Consider the following 22,099-nt stretch of genomic DNA (forward strand, 5'->3'; position numbering starts at 1 on the left):
CTAGGAAATGTATCTTTTAGGTTGAATGACTTGTTAAATTTTCTCAATAGCAAGCCAATTCAGGAAAAAAGAAAAATCAGGGAAATACGTTTGATGAAATCGGTTGGTCAGTGGGTAACGACTGCTGGTTTAGTAGCCCCATATAAATGAAGACATTTTATAGTGCATTTAGTTAGAGCCAATGGCCTGTTTAGATGTGTTTGCCACATAGTAACACGTTCATATGCTCCCATAGCTGTGGTTAGTGAGATGACCATAAAATGTAACTATTGGGATATGCTTTAGCTGGGACTCTGATCATGTAGAATTAAGAGTCACAAAATTAGCAAGATGATTTTGTCCCAAAGACTGAAAACTGTATGAGGGCCGGATCACCACTGACCTGTTGACAGTTATATCCCCAGCATGTAGCACTCAGGAAAATCAGCTGAATAACCGAAGAAATGAACTACTCCCCTCTACCAAGAACTTTGTTTCCTGAAAATCTTAGGTAGAACATTTGTAAAGCTCCTTAAACATGTATCCCATTGGCTTAGAGTCTCTGACTGAAGACTTCGGTCAAGATTACAGAGGTAAAAATATTTACCAATAAATCTGAAATGTATTTAAAGAATATATTAATATTTTTTGTTCAGGATGAAAGGTCAGTTTGACATAATATTTTGCTTAGGAGTAGAGATGGCAGAATCAGTTTCCATCAAAAAAAATAAAATGAATTAATGCCATGTAGTTTTCATTGAGAGCAAATTTAAAGATGTATCTTCTTCATTCATTTTTTCCAGCATTCCTATCTGGAAAACAAGAACCAGGAAGAAAACTTAATTAAAACTGAGCAAGAAGATATTAAAATTGTTATGATATGAAAGAATCAAATCAGATTAACTATTGTCCTGCAAGGAATTTAGGTGCTATAAATACAGGACATATGCATAAATATTTTAAATAGGATTTAGAACCCTCTAGGAGTATGATAGTAATAAAATGACAGAAACTCATACTGCTTAAATTTGGTCTTTAAAAATTAATGTATTTAGGGCTTCCCTGGTGGCGCAGTGGTTGAGAGTCTGCCTGCCGATGCAGGGGACACGGGTTCATGCCCCCGTCTGGGAAGATCCCACATGTCGCAGAGCAGCTGGGCCCGTGAGCCATGGCCGCTGAGCCTGCGCGTCCGGAGCCTGTGCTCCGCAATGGGAGAGGCCACAACAGTGAGAGACCCGCGTACTGCAAAAAAAAAAAAAAATTAATGTATTTAAAAATGTCTCTTCTAGAAAAGAAAACTAAATGTGAAAATCTATCAAAGAGAACATCTTCAACGTTTGATTAACTACTGGGTTAATATCTAAACTGTGAGAAAATTGCCAACTTTTAGCACCTGTTATTAGTTTTCCCTTTCCCGTTATTTATAAAATAACAAATCTTATGTCATAATCTCTGCAGAGTGCCCTCTGTTCTCCCAGTGGTCTCTCAATGTTCATTTCTCCTTGTGCTAACTGCAGTCTGGCTTTCTCTTGAGTGTGCTATAGCACTGGACAGTGCTGGCTGTTTTCTCTGTCCTCCACATAACCCTGAACCTGGTGGTGCACAGGTGTTTTCTTGTTCTTCACTACTTTTACATAACCACTGTTAATACCTCCTCCCTCAGTGCCCCACACCTCCATATTTCCACCACCCCATCTTTGAACACATTTTCTCAGATTACAGCATCCTTTACTACTCAGGGCCACAGTTTCCCACCATTGTCTTGGTACACCTACTCATTTATTCTGTTATATAAGAGCTGACTTACTATGTTCTCTCCTTCCCCACTTCTAACCATCACTGTCGATGGCTTTAATTAGTCATGTAGATTGTGTCACATCCTGGCCTCTCACAAGCTGTCTTCTTTCTTTCAACAATTTTTTCTTCTACTCCAGGGGTCAGCAGACTTTTTCTGTAAAGGGCCAAATAGTAAATATTTTCATTTTCATGGCAGTAGGGTCTTTGTTGCAGCTACTAAACACTGCAGTGCTAGCTTGAAAGTGCCATCGTTAATATATCAACAAACTGACATGGCTGTGTTCCAGTAAAACTTTTATTTACAAAAACAGGTGAAAAGCTGAGCAGGGACTTGAAAGAGATGAGGCAGTGAACCATAGCTGGGGAAAAAGAGTTCCAGGCAGAGGAGACAGCAAGTGCAAAGACTGAGGCAGGAGTTTGCCCCCAGTTCTTTCTCCAAAAGCAGCAAAGAGGCCAGTGTGGATGGAGTGCAGTGAGCCAGGGGAAGAGTGGTTGTAGGAGACGCCAGGCAGATAAATGGTGGGGACGGAGATGGACTTTGTGGGACCTCGTAGGCCATGAATAGGATTTTGGCTTTTACTCAGAGGCAGTTGGAGAGCCATTGGAGGGCTCTGAGCAAAAGGGCAATAATCAGATTTTAGTCTTAACAGGATTATTCTGGCCGCTGTGGTAAAAGGAGAATGAGGGGCAGGGTAGAAACCTAGAAAAATTTTTTTCCTTATGTATTTTGAAGGACTTGCTATCAGATTGGATTTTCAGCATCAGAGAAAAGAGTCAAAATTACACTGAGGTTTTTTATCCTGACCAACTGGAAAGATATGAAAGACACTGGATAGAGCAGGATTTAGGGAGAAGACTGAGTTCTTTGGGCTTGTTTGCTTTGAGACGTCTATGAGGCAAGCAAATGCACCAGATGTTTGAGATGTCTGGCACTCATTATAACTTCCTTGATTTCATGATAAACGGGCAATTATTCTTTACTTTAAAAGAAGAATCATTGACCTAGGTGAACTAACTGTTCCATTGAGGGCTTAACCAAAGTCATATTACCAGGTACCTTGTGCTTACTGGCACTGACTAGTATACCAGTGCCTGTAGCTATATATATTAATATCCTTTATTATTCCAGTGGTATCCAACTCATGAATAAGTTCATAAATAACTTTTATGTTTTTCCTCGATTTTGAGCCTAAGATTAGAGTATGTTCTTTTTCATGTGCTTCATGTTTGTGTATATTATCCAGAGGAAATAGAGTGATATCTTTAAGTACTTTCAGTATAAAAATAGTTATTGAAAAATATTGAGAAAACATAATACGAATACAGTTTTACATTGCATTTTTAAAACATTTTAGTAGAATTTTAAACTCACCTAGTTCCTGCTTATGGAGTGAATCAAGTTTGGAAAAATACTTTATGCAAGAAATGAATTTTCAGAAAGGGGTTTGAAAGATGAGAGCATTTGGGCTGGTGTATCTCTAGGGAAAATGCAGTTGCAAGTGTTAAGATAATATGGTAGTAAGTTGCAAAGAGAGGATGATCTAATAAGTTTTCTATTTATTCTGTTCTCCAGGGCTGTTGTCAGAAAAGCAATGCATCTGCCCAGTACATTTTTGAAAAGGACTTATTTTTAATTTGTCAAGATAAACATTTTAAGTTTTCTCTCTAGTTGTTTGTTAAAAACAGATCCAAAATAAAATGAAGTATGTTTTAAATTTAAATGTGTTGGAATGTTGAAGAAGGAAAAGTCTTAAATGTAGGGGATTATATTCAACCTTGTATTGGTAATGAATGTATTGTTTATTTCCCATACTTTTTATTAGCTATAATCATCCAGAAATAGAGAAATGTAGAAACTTAGAGTTGGAAAGGATCTTATAGGATCCTCTTATAGAATCATGGGACCCAGTGCTTATCAAGCATTTTTCTGTGATCTGTAGTTTTTTTTTTTTTTTTAAAGTGTGCTCTATATATGTATAAAACTCAAACAGAAGTTTCCCAAAGCTTTAGTGGTTACCTGAAATATGAAATGCACTTCAGTATATTTTATTCTTATTTTCAATACTGCCTTGATTTGCACTTAAAAAAAAATCCTTATCTGGTCCATTCTTTGGCATGATACAGACTCCTTCTGTGTGATAGTCCTAGTTTATCATAAATAACATAGCTTTTGATTAATCTTAAAATATAGTTAAATACTGTACTACTTTAATCATTTAATGTGTTGGTTTCTTGCTGGTTAAATATGGAGCAACCGGAGCAGCCTGGTGGGCAATTAGCAGCAATAGGGCTTTTCTTTTTGACCCAGATTATAGCAGGCAGAGTGGTAAAATGGTACTGGAATCGACAGTGGGTATTATAGTGGTGCTATTCAGGTAAGAGCAGAGGAATTACAAATGGCCATTTTTTGTCTACTTCACCAGACACTCTTACACATTTAATACATAGTATATAGGTGTGTGCATTTTGTATAAACTCAACAGAAGGACGGTATTAGCTCAAAGCTCTGTTAGGTCCTTATAATTAAAGTACAGTGTGAAAGTGCACCATCTAGAGATTTCTTTAATATGCAAGTCATCTGATGACAATTGCTTCTCTTCCTTTCCTCATATTCCTATTGTTTAAGGATATCCATGAGTAATCTCTGATTAGCTTTATATAAGTATTAGAAGATGGAATAGCAGAAAGATATGGTAAGAAGAGAAAAATGAAGAAAGTTGGAATCACTTATTCAAATATATAAAATAAATGATATTGATGCAGAATTGAAAGAGGAAAACTTTTTTACATAAAGGAAACTTGAAATGATTACTAACTTTTCCAAGAAGTGAAAATGTGCAAAAAGGTAATCTCAAATGATTTTTCAAAGAAAACAAAGACTATTTCTAGATATTACTTGGTTTAGTAATAAGTCTGTCATTTCCTGTCACATATATAATTTTATTAAAAACAAGCAGGAAAAAAAAAATGAGCAGGAAAGGCTATTAAAAGAACTATCCATTTACTTGTCTATTTCATTAAACATCTCTGAAATTCTATATTTAGTCATTTATGACTTTCATGCAAAAGAATTGATTGTTCTCTCATGTTCTTTTGGTGTCATGTGATCAGTGTCAAACTATATGGTGGCCATATAGTTTGCAGTTATTAGTCATTTCTCCTCACTTTTACCATCTTCCCAGGTTGTAATTCTCCCAAGTAATAGATATTTTGACCAGCCAGAAGCTCCTTTGAATAATATGAGCTTGTAAATAGATCTGGACTGTTAGAAGACATTGTGATTTCTTCTAGTCAGCCCTGTTACTAACCTGATACTGTAGATATTGAAGCTAATCTAAACTGGATTTAGGATTAGCTTCAGGAAATGAGGTGATAATTTGAGAATAAGGATGGAGATCATGGTCAGCTGAGTTGATATGCTTTGACTTTCATGATTGATCTTGTGTTCCAGTGGCTTTTTTTGTGTATTTTAAAAATAGTTTTAAAATGGGTGGCATTTCCCACTGAATTTTCATGTAATAATTATGTTTGCTTTTTTCAGAAAGTTCTTAACTTTAATAACTTTTTCATATTAGCAATGAATTGCTTTTAAATATAATTTAATGTTAATATTAAGTTTACAAAGATTTTCCTGTCACTTCAGAAAAAATATTTGAAATTTTATTGAAACAATTTTTTGATTTCTGGTACTAAAGTTATTTTCATTTTTCAGTAGTGGATAGTGGCTTATTTGGTATTTATTAATGGGTCATATCGCTCAGTATATTGTCAAAATATGTATCTCTTATGCAACTTTAGAAATTTCTGTGTTCAAATATCTAAAATTAGAACAAACTGTAGTTTCTGTGTCTGATCAGTTTGCCTTAGACAGCTAAGTCAAATTTCCAAACTTTTTATGCCCAAATTTTAAAAGTTTCTTGTTAAGACAAGTTAAGAAAATCAAAATATAAATGCTATAATACTACCGACTTTGACAATAACAACAAAAGAAATATCTATATATCTTTATCTGCTTATCTTAATACTTAATTTAAAATAAAATAAACTATATATGCATGGCTTCATATTTCAAAGAAATAGAGTGCATATATTTTTCAAATACACACAACCTAAATTATTATTTTTTTTTTTTTTTGCGGTACGCGGGCCTCTCACTGTTGTGGCCTCTCCTGTTGCGGAGCACAGGCTCCGGACGCGCAGGCTCAGCGGCCATGGCTCACGGGCCCAGCCGCTCCGCAGCATGTGGGATCCCTCCCGGACCGGGGCACGAACCTGTGTCCCCTGCATCGGCAGGCGGACTCCCAACCACTGCGCCACCAGGGAAGCCCCTAAATTAGTATTTTTATACTGGGGAGATTTTTTAAATGGTGTTGCTTTATTAAATGTATTACTCATGTTATAAGAAATAGAGGTTAAGGAAAACAGAGCATCTATACAGGTTTACCTTCAGTTTTCTAGAAATGTTAGTTTTATTTTGAGTTTGGTTTTCAGTGCTTCTTTGTTTACTATCTGAAAAGTTTTGTCTCCAGAAATGACCAGGTTTGTCACAAAAGAGCCAGGAGTAATGGTTGAGGTGAAATTTCTCTCTAGAGTGTTGCCATTTGATTGTTATAATGTCTGAAACTAGTAAATATATATATATATATTTTTTTTAAGTTAACAAATGAACTCAACTTTGGCATCCCTCTTTTGTGAAGGCTTGACACATTGCATGGCCTAACTTGGCTAATGCTTGCTCTAGCTGTGAAATATAATTAACTGCTGATGAGAATATAAAAAGTATCTGACTTAAATGCTGCCATATTTGCATCCCAGTATGTGAATCAAACCCAACTACCTCAATCCTTGCAACATAGCCAACTAAAAATGCAAAATCTACCTCATTTCTAACCAGGAGTATTGCTTAGAGCTGAGAACCAGTGATTAGAGGATGCAATACAATCTGTTCTGTATGAATTACTGTTAGTATTATGATAACACTGGCAGCATTGCCCTACTATGTTTAGTTTTAGGGATTTATACTAACTCTGTCATTCAAGAGAGAGAGGAAAAGGATTAGGCCTTGGGTCAGCTAAACTTTGGAAATATTTTAGCCTCAGAAGCACCTTTTTCCCCATTATAAATCGCATACTTAATGTCTTAGAATTTAAATGTTTATCCTAGATAACTGTTACACTGTTTAGGTTTTTGAAAATGTGTACGTATTTATCCCAAGTAAAGATGATGCTAGTTTTTTTCCACTGTATCATAACAAAATTTATTCAGAATTAATCTTACCTGGTCAAATGGCTGGTTAGAAATAGTGGAGATTATTTTAGAATGGTGTGTTGCAAAAGGATTGAACTTGGTCAGGCGGTTTTTATCTTTAACCATTATCATGTACTTGCTGACAAAATGCTGTTGTGAAACTGGTTTTGACCCCAAACAATGTATGTGTTTGATTATCAGGCTTGAGCAACTCTTGACTTGTTCAAAAAATAACTTACTTCCAAATGATGATTAATTCCAAGTATTAATAAGGTAGTGGTAGTCAGACTAAGAAAACTTTATTCCAGATATAACCAGAAATTAGTACTGCTTCTCCACTTGTACCTGAAATATCCACCTCTGTTTAGCTCTATAACTCTGATCTGAAAACCTGAGATCTCATCTCCAATTGAAGATTTTACCTTGAGACAATGTGAGAAAAAAGTGGTCACTTCCTCCAGCTCACGTTGTGATTTTTGCTTTTCATTTTAACTTTGATAGCATGGAAATCCACCTTATTTTCACAGAGTAACTGTCTGAGTTCTTCAAGTAGCCATACCATTATCTGAACTCATTTAAACACAGGTTGTGTTACAGCTGCTCAATGAGATATTTGTGAGTCTGTGTCATATAAGAAAGCCAGTGAGTTATCACCCATGATCTGGCTTTCCTTACTGTGCTGAATGACTGAGCAGAAGACTCATCATTGAGCTAAACTTTTGATTTTCTTTGGTGGCATAAGTTTAAGCAAAGGTAGCAGGCAAGTTAAACTCATGTCTGCAGTGTAAGCACACAGCAGTCTCCCTCTCATCTTTAGTGTCACTCTGAATTTATGGATGAAGCATGTGATCTCTGATACTGGCAAATTGAAGAATACCCTTCACACAATTAAAGTTACAGGAGAATTATTTGCATAGCAATCCTTTTGTTTCAGACATATATAAGTATACTGAGCTTTGATGAAAATGTTTGTCTAAAAAGTGGGGAGAATGCCTAGCACCTGGTATAGTAAATGCTCAAAACCAATTTTATGAAAGACTGTCTACTATTTGCCAAGTCTCTGTGAGGGATGCAAAGACTTAGGAAATATGGTTCCTGTTTGATAGTGTTGATGAGAAAGAAACTCTGTGTCCTGAAGAAAGGACAGGTATTAGAGTTCGTTAATAAGAGTAAAATAGGCTGCATCCATAATTCAAAGGTGACACTATGAGAAACAAATAAGATAAGGAAAGGGATGCTGCAGCGTTTACATTCCGCGTGCTCTAGAGACAAATAGAGGAGCTCAGACTGAGCTGCAGTGGCCACACTCCCAGATGCCTGCATCATGGGCCCCCTTCTCATGTTCATGGTAACAGAAAACTTACATTTTACAAATGATAATCCATAATTATAGGTGAAGCAAAAGCCTCTCTTTCTCTACTTAGGAGAAATTTCTGGAGAGGAATTCAGAAAAGATTTTAATAGTGAGCCAAGGATGACATCTGAAGGGGATGGAATTGGATTGTAAAGAATGGACATTCTATTATGTCTGTGACCTTGGGAATGTCATGGGTACTACAAACTCCCTTTGTGGATTATAGTAGCTTGTGTGACCATCTAAGTGTTCTTTTGAATCCACATTTTCCATATTGATGGTCATCACTGCATGGGGAAAGTACTAAGGACTGGTCGTAGTAGAAATCATGATCCTTTTTTGGTGACTTTTCAAAAGCATTTGTGTCCTATGAGTTTGTTGCTTTTCTTGGCCTCCGTTGCTCCCAGTGAAGGCCAAGGCCCCGTAAGTGATTGGATACTTAGGAAGTTTACCATCTAAGGGAGTCAGGTGGCTTAGGCAAAAATAAATAGCAGGAAAAAAAAGTAAGTGAGTTTTACACGTGTGGTTATTTTGCAGTAAACAGTGAGTGCTTTAAATTCAGAAGAGAGAAACTTTGGTTTGGGCTAGTTATCACTGAACGTTTAGCTCACTGGAAAATCTAAAGTAGTGTTCATATGCTTAATACTAAATCTATTAAAGTAGATTATTTTATTAAAAGTTCTAGTTTATTAAAAGTGGGCTTCCCAGGTGGCGCAGTGGTTGAGAGTCCGCCTGCCGATGCAGGGGACACGGGTTCGTGCCCCGGTCCGGGAAGATCCCACATGCCGCGGAGCGGCTGGGCCCGTGAGCCATGGCCGCTGAGCCTGCGCGTCCGGAGCCTGTGCTCCGTAACGGGAGAGGCCACAGCAGTGAGGGGCCCGCGTACCGCAAAAAAAAAAAAAAAGTTCTAGCTGTACGTTTTTGGCTGATGATTTGGTAAATAGATTTTGGTGACTTTCTCTTAGAGATAGCATAATAAAAACTGTTTCGGCTGGCTGGAGAGTGCTATATAGAAGTTTCCCAGATAAAAGGGAGAGGAAGAGGCATGGAGTCCATTTACTAGACTCTTAAGACCTGGACTAGGATATTAGCAAAGGGAATGACAAGGAAGAGACTGTCAGTGGAAGAATTGCTGGAGCCTGGTAACTTTGGACATATGGAGATAAAGCAATTATTGACTTTTATTTAGTTTTCACATGGCAATACGCGAATTATTTTACTTGTATTGTTTTATTTAATATTCTCAACCGTTTTATAAAATATAAGAACTGTTATCATTACAAGTTAATTAATTTGCTTAAGATCACACAGTTAATAATTATCAGAACCAGAACTTAAACCTTGGGTCTGTCTGAACCGAAGCCTTGCCATAAAGGATGCTGACTCATCAGAAACTAAAATAGTGTTGCTAACATTTTAATTTAGGAGACAGACGCCTATTAAAAGTCTTGGCTCAATGTTGATTGTTGGCATACATATAACACAGACTTTCTTCTCTTTTTCCTTTTGTTTTAGTGCGACTTCACGACAGCATATCGGAAGAGGGCTTCCATTACTTGGTGTTTGATTTGTAAGTACAACATACTTTGTGTTTGTTTATTTTTGCTGTCTATTTGAAGATCTTGAATTAAGGGTGATTTTTCTCCAAGTTACAGTCCAAATGAATGACCCTGTAATATTTTTAAATGTTCTTCAAATTACATTCAACTCTAATTCTTTTGAAATGAGGCGAATGCTCAGCAGTGTTTATTTAAAATTTAAGTTAATCTTCATAAGGGAAACAGTTATGAGTCTGTTTCCTTTGGGATTGTTCATTGTGATATCATAAGTAGTTCTCAGTTTTACCTTGGGGTACAAAGATGGCTGATTATACATAAGCATAATTTTCCATTGAATTTTTTTGAAGTGTTTGTAACCTATTATCGTATATAAAAAGAAGGCTCAAGGACCCTTGAGGTTGGTTAATTCAGGGGTTCAACAACATCACCAAACTCCCATCTTTTACCCCAGCTCACTGGCTTTGTTCTCACACTGGCATGGTTCAAATTATTACATGGAGACATGGTAATTTATAGTGGAAGACATTGTCTCTCTCTCTCTTTTTTTTAAGAGTGAAAAATTCACCTAGTAAGCCTCCCATTTTTCATCTCATTGGCCAGGGCTAGGTCACATGCCTACCCCTCGCCAATCACTGGCAGGGAGAATGGAGTCATCAAGATTGACTTAGACTAATCAGGATTTATAAACCAAGCTTCTATCAATAAGAATGAAGGGAAAACAGTGCTCTTGGGGAGCAGTCCACAGCATCCCCTCTGGCTGGATGGGGTATAGTGAGACAGGCCATACACGTTGCTGCTAGGGGTTAAATAAGAACACACTTTCTGAAAATCAAATTGATACTCCATATCAAAAATGTCCATTTCATTTAACTTAGTAATTTTCCTTCTCAGAACAAAGTACAGAGAAAGTATTACCCTAAATTCAGATAAAGTTTATACTGCAAGCTGTTTATTGCATTGTCCTTTATAGTGGGAAAAAAAAGAAAACCAACTTATAAATCCAATAATGGAATCAGTTGCATAAATACAGTACATTCATATGATGGACTTCTCTGTAGTATTTAATGTGATATTTGGGGAATAGATAAGAAAAAAATTATTATTTCATGTAAAATGTGTCTAATGACAGGTTAGTACTAAGTTTGGTTAATTCAGCCCTCCAATGATGTCATTAAGAAACCAAGTTCATTCCATCTTTCTCTGTGTTCTTTGTAGTATGTGGGTTTGTCCTCACCCTCAGGTTCCCCTTAATGTTCTCAAGTTTGCTGCCTCATTTTCAGGTATCACAGTGACTTCCAAAGGCAGAAGAAAAGGAAAGATTAATCCCATTGCATATATTTTTATGTATAGGGAAAACCTTTCCTAGCAGTCCCTCAGAAGATAGCTGATAATGAATTATTGTTTAGAATTGCTTCTCATGCACATGTCTGAACCAAGTAGTAGTAAAGGGGATAGAATTACAGCAATTGGCTTTGACCAATCATATATTCAATCTGTAGCAGGAAGGGAAGTCTTGCCTGTTGGATAGGCAACCAAACATGTCTGCCATATTGGTGTTCCACATACTTGCTAGAGAATAGACACTAAATCTCTGGATACGCACAGTCCTACTGCACAAGGTTCTTTCCACAGTCACATTCCATTCATGGCTTGTTCATGTGGCTGTAGGTTGGCAACACTCCAAGTTGCACTAGTTCTTCTTTTCAAGTCTTTCTCAAAGCTCATATTTTCACTTTTACCGTTGTTTTTTCTTGATGTTCCAGCATTCCTTCTTTTATTATTTCCTTTCTTTAAGAATTTCCTGTAGCTATTCGTTTAGAGTATAGATGTGCTAGCAACAGATTCTGTTTTCCTTTTCTGAGACTGTCTTTATTTCCTCTTCATTTGAGAAGGATATTTTTGCTAGATATAAAACTAGGTTAACGGTAATTTTCTTTCAATGTTGGGCCAATTCCTTCTGGATTCTTTTGTTTTTCATAGGAAATCTTCTATCATTCTAGTTGCTTATCCCCTAAAGATAAGGTATTATTTCTCTCTGGCTGCTTTAAAAAATGTACCTTTGTCTATAGTTTTTAGAAGTTTGACTATGGTGTGTGTCTTGCCTTGAATTTCTTAGAGTTTATCTTATTTGATATTCACTTAATCTCTTGAGTATATAGATTTATGCCAAACTTAGGAGATTTTTAGACATTGTTTCTTTGATTGCTTTTTCAGCCTCACTTTCTCTTCTCCTTCTGGAACCCTGATGACATGAATGCTAGATCTTTTGTTATAGTCGCATAAGTCCCTGAGACTCTGTTCAATTTTTTTTTTTTCCCCCCGGTACGCGGGCCTCTCACTGTTGTGGCCTCTCCCGTTGCGGAGCACAGGCTCCAGATGCGCAGGCCCAGCGGCCATGGCTCATGGGCCCAGCCGCTCCGCGGCATGTGGGATCTTCCCGGACCGGGGCACGAACCCATGTCCCCTGCATCGGCAGGCGGACTCTCAACCACTGCACCACCAGGGAAGCCCCTCTGTTCAATTTTTAAAAAATTTATTTTATTTCTTTTGTTCAGATTGGGTAATTTATATTCTCTTTTCAAGTTCACTTATCCTTTCCTCAGTTGTTTTCCATTCTGCTGTTGAGCTCATCAGTTGAGTTTTTAAAATTTTATTAGCTACTGTGTTTTTATCAGTTCTACCATTGACTTTTGGTTGTTTGGTGTATCCTCTATTCCTTTGTTGAGACTTCCTACTTTTTTTTCATTTAAGTGTGTTCATAATTGTTCACTGAAGCATTTTCATTATGGCTGACTAAAAAACCTGTCAGGTAATTCCAACAGCACTGTCATCTTGGTATCTGTTCATTGTTTTTTCTCATACATATTGAGATTATCCTGATTCTTGGTATGATGAGTGATTTTGTATTATATCCTGGACATTTTGGGTATTATGAGACTCTGAATTTAATTTAAATCATCTTTTTAACAGTCCTCCTCTGATACCACAATGACAGAGGTGAGGAGGTACCATCTTATTAATGACAGGTGGGGGTAGAAGCCCAGGTTTCCTACTCAACCCCAATTGACGCCCCTGGGAAGTACCTCTTTACTGCTGTGCAGGGCTGAGAGCACAGGGTTTTGGTTTTTTTTCTTTATTTAGTGAGAGAAATGCCTCCACCCCATTTTTTTAGACATGTGATTTCTTGATAGGTCTAATTTGTCAGATCTCCTTTACAGTATAATCAAGGGTATGGCATTATACATTGGGATATGTCCTTCATGCTGTGATGAGTACTAGAATTAAAAAAAACACTTTTGCTAATGCTCATTACCTAAAACCACCATTCAGAACTGGGTTTATTTTTTAATTTAATTTATTTATTTTTAAAATGTATTCATTTTATTTATTTTTATTGAAGCATAGTTGATTTGCAATATTATATTAGTTTTAGGTATACAGATTGTGATTCAGTATTTTTATAGATTATACTCCATTAAAAGTTATTACAAGATAATGGCTGTAATTCCCTGTGCTATACAATATATCCTGTTGCTTATCACGTAGTAGTTTGTATCTCTTAATTCCTAACGCCTAATTTGCCCCTCCCCCTTCCCTCTCCACTTTGACTAATTGGGTTTAATCACAGCTCAGTCAGAGAGAAAAAATTTTTTCTCTACCTTCTTATGTTCAATGCATGAAGGCATGTGAGTTAAACTAAGAAAAGATAGTGATTAACAGGAGAAAAGGCACAACATTTTTATTAATATTTATGTGCACATGAGCTCACAGCAAAGAAGTGAAATTGGAAGAAGCAATTAGACTCAGGGTGTCAACTCCTTGTCTTAGATGGTAAGAATTGCTTAGATGGAAGCAGACACCTTCCTCAAAGGGAAATTTATGTCCTGCTTTTAGGCAGATTAAGGGCATGGAGTGGAGAATTCTTCCTGTATTTGCTGATTCTCACTTGCCTTTAGCTCAATATAATCCTTATGCCAAAGTGGCATATTTTGGCAGGGCATATCCTGATCCCCTTCAGCTCCAAAAAGCAATTCAGTGTTAGGCCAAATATAAAAGAAAGAGGCATCCTTCTTCCCATGCCATGCCGCTTTTCCACAGTCATCAAGTTATTTATATCCATGTTTTAAATATTATAGATTTTTAAAGGTAAGATTTCCTTACTAAATGCAGGGAATGATAAGAATCACATTGTTTATAATAACGTTTATTTTTAAAGTGCACCATTTTTTAAAAAATTCAGCACTTAGTGATTGGTGCAGAACATATAAAGAAAGCATTTCATTTGAAAACAAAATAAGATTTTTAATTACAGTGGATCATATCTGAAGCAATGATATGTTTGTGCTATTAATGTCTCTGAAACCAAAATGTAGAGTTTACGTTTGAACCATAGTAACATGAGAAATCTGCTGTTATTTTGAAATCTGTTGCAATTATTCTTCAATGTTTAAAGTTTAAGAGGAGAGTTATCAGTAATTCTCATCAAAATGCTTTTCCAGTAAATGAGATTAATAAACTAGTTAAACACAATCCAGTAAAGCACCCAGCTTTAGACACAGTTGGAAACAATGGCTAAAAGTGTAGGTTTTCAATGACTAAAAAGAGATTATAACAAATATAAATAAATAATTCCTCTAAATTATTTAATTGTGGTGGTGGTATTCTAGGAAGAAGAAAAGTAAGTAGCTTTAGAAAAATGCACATTTTAAACATAGTTAATTTAAGAAAAGTATGATCTTATAGATATCAATGAAATATTCATGGAAAAATTGGAAGTCACTTTGCCAATCAGTTCCAAGATAAAATAACTACTTGAATTCCTGAAGAAGGAATGTTCTCTGTGTTTGTCCTTTTGATGCTGGTTTTGGCAATGTGGTACTTGTGCATACTTCCTGTGGAATGTGAGCTATTCAGAATCTAATGGGAAGTTCTATTTTTATAGGTGTGTTGAGTCGTCTTCTAATGGAATTCTTTCCTTTTCTAAAAAGCAAAACAGAAGGGGCCATGAGTTCTATGAAAAAAAAAAGGTTTCCTTTTGTTACTTTTAATTTATATTTTTTATTCAGGTATCTATCCACTGTTTCCAGCTACAAAGCCTTAATAGTCAATTTTGCAAATAGACTCAGGAATCAGTGGGAAAGGCCTGCATGAAAGCAAAGATATCTTCACAGCAAATATTGAACTGCCTGATTTTTTAGAATCATTTTTGTCAAGGTCTGTGCCTAGAAGGTTTTTAAACACATCTCAGCAACTCGGAGAGGCAAGAGATGTGGATTTATCTGAAATCTAACAGAAGATAAGACAGTGAAGTAATGGAGCTAGAATTACAGTCCTCAAGGGAGAAGCCTAAAGGCAGAGCCATTGGCCTTAGGAAATAAAGCAGATCCAGTCCATTTCTAGGACTGATGGGAAAAAAGGCCTTGACAAGGGCAGTCACTTGAATATGGCATGTATATTTCAGGATCTATATGTCAGAGAAGATCTGTATTATGCGCTTGTTGGGTGAATGTACACAATGACGTATAGATATATCACACTTTAAGTAAATGTGTAAGAGAATAACACTTGGGTTGAACTTTGGTAATCTCAATAGGGAACTAAAATAGACTAGATTAAGCCTCAATGGAAAGCATGCTGACCCAGAATGAAAAGATTTAAGTTTCAATCTCAAAGCTACCCAGGGCTAAACATTTAACAATATCTTTTCTCTAAGCCTTATTTTTCTCAAAGAGAATGAGGCCATGGGTCCAGATGAGAAATTTGTTAGACATCTCTCAAGTTCTTTTCTATTCTATGAAGCCAGGATGTTATTCGCATCAATTTGAGATTTCTGATAGAATTAATGGGACTCCTGGTACCATTTTTAAATACTAGAAAGTTTCTCACGACTCTAAAGTATTGGAGAAAATGCTATCATTACGTCTTTAAAAAGAACATATTTTTTTTCTCTAGCAAAGTCATACCTTGGTATGTGAAGTATTTCTTTTTTTCTTCTGTTTTAAAGTGTTTGTGTTTTTGTCTCCAAATAAATTCCATTCATCAAATATGTGATAGGCGCCTACTGAAAGCAAGACATTTTGCCTAATGTTTTAAGGGGGAAAAAAAGCAATGTTTCTGAGCATTTTAAAATAAATGTCCCATTTGGGTAAATTCAGAAAGCAGTACTCTGAGAGAATCTGCTGTGCTTCCTCCTTCTGCCCCATTTTATCATATTTCTACCAGCCAGAAGGCCTGCTCAAGTTGCATGTTTTGTGGTTATTGTTAGGAAAACATGTTTAGTTTTCGTTTATACAAGTTTGAAATTATAATACTAAAAATACTTTTTCAAAATACACTCCTTGGACTGGGGAGCTGATAGTTTTATTGGTAATATTAGGGTTAAAGGATAAGTCAGACACCATCCTTTTTCAAAGATTTTATAGTTTAGATAGGGGCTTAGATGCCTTCAAAATATCTGTGGTGTAGACCTAGTGTGGTAAAAGCTGTAAGAGTTACACAGGGGATTGGGAAAGTGAGGCAACCTTCCATTCAGTCAGGGATATCAGGAAACAGTGGGAAGAACTGAAGCTGAGGCAGGCATAATTATGTCCTTGGGGATATTTCTTCGTTCAGCGAATAAACACTTGGTATGTACTCACTCTGTACCAGGCGCTGCAGATAAGCAGATTGAAGGGAAGGTGAATGACCCTTTTTTTCCCTTCAAAATAACATAATGAAATGTTATGTTATGGCATTTTTTCACCTACTAGAATATTTGGTTATATAACCAACAGGTCAGCAGCATTTACATAACACAAATATAACAAGTTTCACAGTGTCTGTGAAAACATCTGGTATGTGCGCCTAGTAACTTGGTCATCTTTATGGTAATTTAGTAAAATTCTTCTATTATGCTGACGATACTCTCCTGTATTTCACAAGGTATGTATATTCCAGTGATTATTAATTCTTTTGGGAGGTGGAGGCCTAGTATGATTTTTTTCTGAATACCTTTTGCTTATTATCTACAGCAAATTTTATCTGTCTTAAAACCTACGAAGTGTAATATTTCCTTTAATTTATATCACCAAACATTGTAGTTAACAAACAGTAGTAGCAAAAATAATTTTACACTCAGATCAGAATGTGAAAGCACAGTATTGAAGACTATTTACTGTTGCAAAATAGTACTTGAGCACAAGTCTCTAGGTTAAACTCCTGTCAAGGGAAAGAAAAATAAATCAAGTGCTGTGATATTTTGCTATGTACACGGATTGGAGCAAAGAGAGATTAGATTGGAGGTGGTGAACTCAGTTAGAAGGTGGCTGCACTAACATCCAGGTAGATGATAGTCCCTGAAGTACATAAGGTGTTGGTAGGAATAAAGTAAAAAGGTACAGTCGGCCCTCCATATCCTCAGGTTCCACACGCACGAATTCAACCAACCATAGATCAAAAATATTTGAGAAAAGAAAAATTCCAAAGTTCCAAAAAGCAAAACTTGAATTTACTGAAGCTGGCAACTATTGACCTAGCATTTGCATTGTATTAGGTGTTACAGGTAATCAAGAGATGGTTTAAAGTATAAGGGAGGATATGCGTATAAGATCATACTGTCCCATTTTATATAAGGAACTTGAGCATCCTTGGATTTTAATAGCTGCTGGGGATCCCCACGGATGCTGAGGGATGACTGTATAATCTGTCTGAAAATAATTTTTAGAACAAAGTTGTCTGCGGAATTTTGCTGTTAGTTGGCAATTTACTTGCAAGAAACAGTTAATCTATTTAAAATGGAGGATATTTTAAATAACAAAGAAGCCCTGGATGCTGTAAAGATACTGCATTTCTTATTTGTTTTTAAAATCAGTTGCGTTTGAATCAAAACATCTTGGCTGTTGTTAAAATGAAATTTAATGTCCATTACAGTGGAAAGCTATAAATCTAGAACTGTAGAAGTTCACAGTTGGGAAAATACAGGTTTCACAAGGTTATACTAAATAATTTCAGTGTTCTATTTGTTAGAGAATTAATTAAAAAATGGTAATGAATCTGTTACAAGCATATTCTGCTTTATTGAATTTTGCTTTATTGTGTTTCACAGAGAGTGCATTTTTTACAAATTGAAGATTTATGGTAACCCTCCATCCAGCAAGTTTATCAGTCCCATTTTTTCCTGACAACATTTGCTCACTCTATATGTCTGTGTCACATTTTGGTAATTCTCAAAATATTTCAAAACCCTCGACCAGCAAAAAAAGATTATGTCTTGCTGAAAGCTCAGTTGATGGTTAGCATTTTTTTTAGCGAAGTATTTTTTTAATTAAGGTATGTACTTTTTTTTTAAGACATATTGCTATTGGACACTTAATAGACTACAGGATAGTGTAAACATAACTTCTACATGCACTGGGAAACAAAAAATTCATGTGACTTACTTTGTTGTGATATTCATTTTATATTGGTGGTCTGGAACCGAGCCTGCTGTATCTTGGAGGTATGCCTGTGTATTTTTTAAGAAAAAACATTTTAAATGACTATGACATCCTGTACTTTTAATAGAAAGGGATAGAGATACTCATATCCTTTTGATTCTTTTCTGAGTAGAAGGCAAAATTAACATTCAACTTTTCTCATGTATTACGGTGCTGCTCCAAGGTGGCAAAGTCAACCCTTTCACCCACACATCATAGTTCTTTTCTTTTTTTGCGGTATGCGGGCCTCTCACTGTCGTGGCCTCTCCCGTTGCGGAGCACAGGCTCCGGACGCGCAGGCTCAGCGGCCATGGCTCACGGGCCCAGCTGCTCCGCAGCATGTAGGATCTTCCCGGACCGGGGCACGAACCCATGTCCCCTGCATCGGCAGGTGGACTCTCAACCACTGCGCCACCAGGGAAGCCCCATCATAGGTCTTTTATGTTAACAAACACTTTCAGTTTGTGTAGGGTAAGATATAACCTCATCTCATGAGTACTCTTTAGCTGACAACCTACAGGAGGAAGGAGACTCTTCAAGATGAATACCATCTGATGGCTTCTTTAGAATTATTGTCAGGTATAATTGTCTTAAATTCCAGAGGCCCAATTTCTGTTTCATTTGTTCACTTTAGTAATTTTCATTCTTTAATATAAATCTGGATTTCTTGATATTATATCAATTCCCATATTTGTCTTTATGAAGTAAGGAGAAAATGTTATGTAATTTAGGACTTTGGAAACTTTTAAACAATTTTTTTAAACTTGTACACTTCTAATAAACTTTATTTTTTTAGAGCAGTTTTGGGTTCAAAGCAAAATTGAGCAGAAATTTCTGAGAATTCCCAAATACCCCCATCCCCACACATGCACAGCCTCAGCGCTGTTGACTTCCTACACCACAGTGACCTATTTGTTTCAGTTGATGAATCTACATTGACCCATCATTGTTACCCGAAGTCCATAGTTGACATTAGGGTTTACTCTTGGTATTGTACATTGACTGGGTTTTTACAATAATAACATGTATAATGACATGTATAATGTCATTATAATAACAATATAATAATAACATGAATAATGACATGTATCCACCATTGTAGTTTAATACAGAATAATTTCATTGTTTTAAAAGTCCTCTGTGCTTCAATTATTTATCTCACCCTTCTCTCTAACTAGAAACAACTAATCGTTTCACTGTCTCCATAATTTTGCCTTTTCCAGAATGTCAAAGTTGGAATCATACAGTATGTAACCTTTTCAGATTGGCTTCTTCCACTTAGCTGTATATGTTTATGTTTCCTCCATGTTTTTCACGGCTTGATAGTTCACATCTTTTTAGCACTGACTAATAGTCCATTCCCTGGATGAGCCACAGTTTGTTTATGCACTCACCTACTGAAGGATATCTTGATTTCTTCTGAGTTTTGGCTATGAATAAAGTTGCTATAAACATCTATGTGCAGGCTTTTGTGTGGACTTAAGTTTTCAGCTCCTTTGGGTAAATACCAAGGAGCACAATTGCTGGATTATATGGTAAGAGTATATTTAGTTTTAGAAGAAACTGCCAAACTGTCCTTTAAAGTGGCTGTATCATTTTGCATTCCCATCAGCAATGAATGAGAGTTTCTGTTGCTCCACATCCTACCAGTATTTAGTGCTGTCAGTGTTTTGGACTTCGGCCACACTAATAGATTTATAGCAGTTATCTCATTTTATTTTTTTTTATACAGCAGGTTCTTATTAGTTATCTGTTTTATACATATTAGTGTATATATGTCAATCCCAATCTCCCAATTCATACCACCATCACCACCACCACCACCCCCCGCTTCCCCCCCTTGGTGTTCATAAGTTTGTTCTCTACATCTGTGTCTCTATTTCTGCCTTGCAGACTGGTTCATCTGTACCATTTTTCTAGATTCCACATATATGTGTTAATATATGATACGTATTTTTCTCTTTCGAACTTACTTCACTCTGTATGACAGTCTCTAGGTCCATCCACATCTCTACAAATGACCCAATTTCGTTCCTTTTTATGGCTGACTAATATTCCATTGTGTATATGTACCACATCTTCTTTATCCATTCGTCTGTTGATGGGCATTTAGGTTGCTTCCATGACCTGGCTATTGTAAATAGTGCTGCAGTGAACACTGGGGTGCGTTTGTCTTTTTGAATTATGGTTTTCTCTGGGTATATGCCCAGTAGTGGGATTGCTGGGTCATATGGTAATTCTATTTTTAGTTTTTTAAGGAACCTCCATACTGCTCTCCATAGTGGCTGTATCAATTTACATTCCCATGGTTTTCTCATTTTAATTTGCAATTGCCTAGTGACATATGGTGTGGAGCATCTTTTCATATACTTATGTGCTATCTGCATATCTTCTTTGGTGAGGTATCCTTCAGATCTTTTGCCTATTTTTGAATCAAATTGTTCATTTTCTTATTGTTCAGTTTTAAGAATCTTTGTGTAGTTTGGATAACAGTTCTTTATCAGATGTCTTTGTAAATATTTTTTCCCAGTCTATAACCTGTCTTCTCACTTCTTGACAGTGTCTTTTGCAGAGCAGAATTTTTAAATTTTAATCAAGTTCACATTATCAATTCTTTCTTTCATAGATCGTGCCTTTGATGTTGTATTTAAAAGTCATCCCCATGTCCAAGGTCATCTAGATATTCTCCTGTGTTATCATCCAGGATTTTTATGGTTTTAATTATATAGTTATAGTTTTACATTTAGATCTGTGGTTCACTTTGAGTTAGTTTTTGTGAAGGGTGTAGTGTCTGGATTTAGGGGGGTTTTTTGTTTTGTTTTTAATATGTACCTGTTCCAGCATCATTTATGGAAGAGTCTATCTTTTCTCCATTGTATTTCCATTGCTCCTTTGTCAAAGATGAGAGACTATATTTATATATTTATATGGGTTCATTTCTGGGCTTTCTGTTCCATACAATTTATCAGTTTGTTTATTCTTTCATTAATGCCACACTTTTTTGATTACTATAGCTTTATAGTAAGTCTTGAAGTCAGATGGTATCAGTCCTTCATCTTTGTTCTTCTCTTTAAATATTGTGTTGGTATTCTTGGTCTTTTGGCTCTCCACATAAACTTTAGAATCAGGTTGTTGATATCCACAAAAAGACTTGCTGAGATTTTGATTGGGATTATGCTGATCAAGTTGATAAGAACTGTCATCTTGACCTCCTGCTCATTGACAAGGAATATCTCTCCATTTATTTAGTTATTTTTTGGAGATATTTCATCAGAGTTTTGTAGTTTTCCTCATATAGATCTTTTACATATTTTGTTAGACTTACACCTAAGTATTTCATTTTTAGGGAGGGTAATGTAAATGGTAACGTGTTTTTAATATAAATTTCACTTGGTCATTTCTGGCACATAGGAAACCTATAGACTTTTGTATATTAACCTTGTATCCTGCAGTTTGTGATAACTGCTTATTTCCAGGAGTTTTGTTGTCAGTTCTTTAGGACTTTTATGCATAGACAATCATGTCATCTGTGAATAATGACCATTTTATTTCTTCCTTCTCAATTTGTATACCTTTTGTTTCCTTTTCTTATCTGACTGCATTAACCAGGACTTCTAGTATGATGTTGGAAATGCGTGATGAAAGGGGACATGTTTGCCTTGTTCCTGATCTTAGTGGGAAAGCTTCATGTTTCTCACTATTAAATATGA

The 22,099-nt window shown here is 36.1% G+C and overlaps 1 protein-coding gene across 23 annotated transcripts in view; it reads left to right on the forward strand.

The window, feature by feature from the left end:
* CAMK2D (calcium/calmodulin dependent protein kinase II delta) overlaps nucleotides 1-22,099 on the forward strand; it is a 366,378-nt gene that overhangs the window by 209,914 nt on the left and 134,365 nt on the right. For all 23 annotated transcript variants that reach the window (XM_073804924.1, XM_073804923.1, XM_073804928.1 and 20 more), the window contains one exon: nucleotides 9,893-9,947. In XM_073804924.1, coding sequence (XP_073661025.1) covers nucleotides 9,893-9,947 — 55 coding nt within the window. The remainder of the gene's footprint in view (nucleotides 1-9,892; nucleotides 9,948-22,099) is intronic.

This window comes from Tursiops truncatus, chromosome 5, assembly GCF_011762595.2.
Source record: "Tursiops truncatus isolate mTurTru1 chromosome 5, mTurTru1.mat.Y, whole genome shotgun sequence".
NCBI classification, from domain to species: domain Eukaryota; kingdom Metazoa; phylum Chordata; class Mammalia; order Artiodactyla; family Delphinidae; genus Tursiops; species Tursiops truncatus.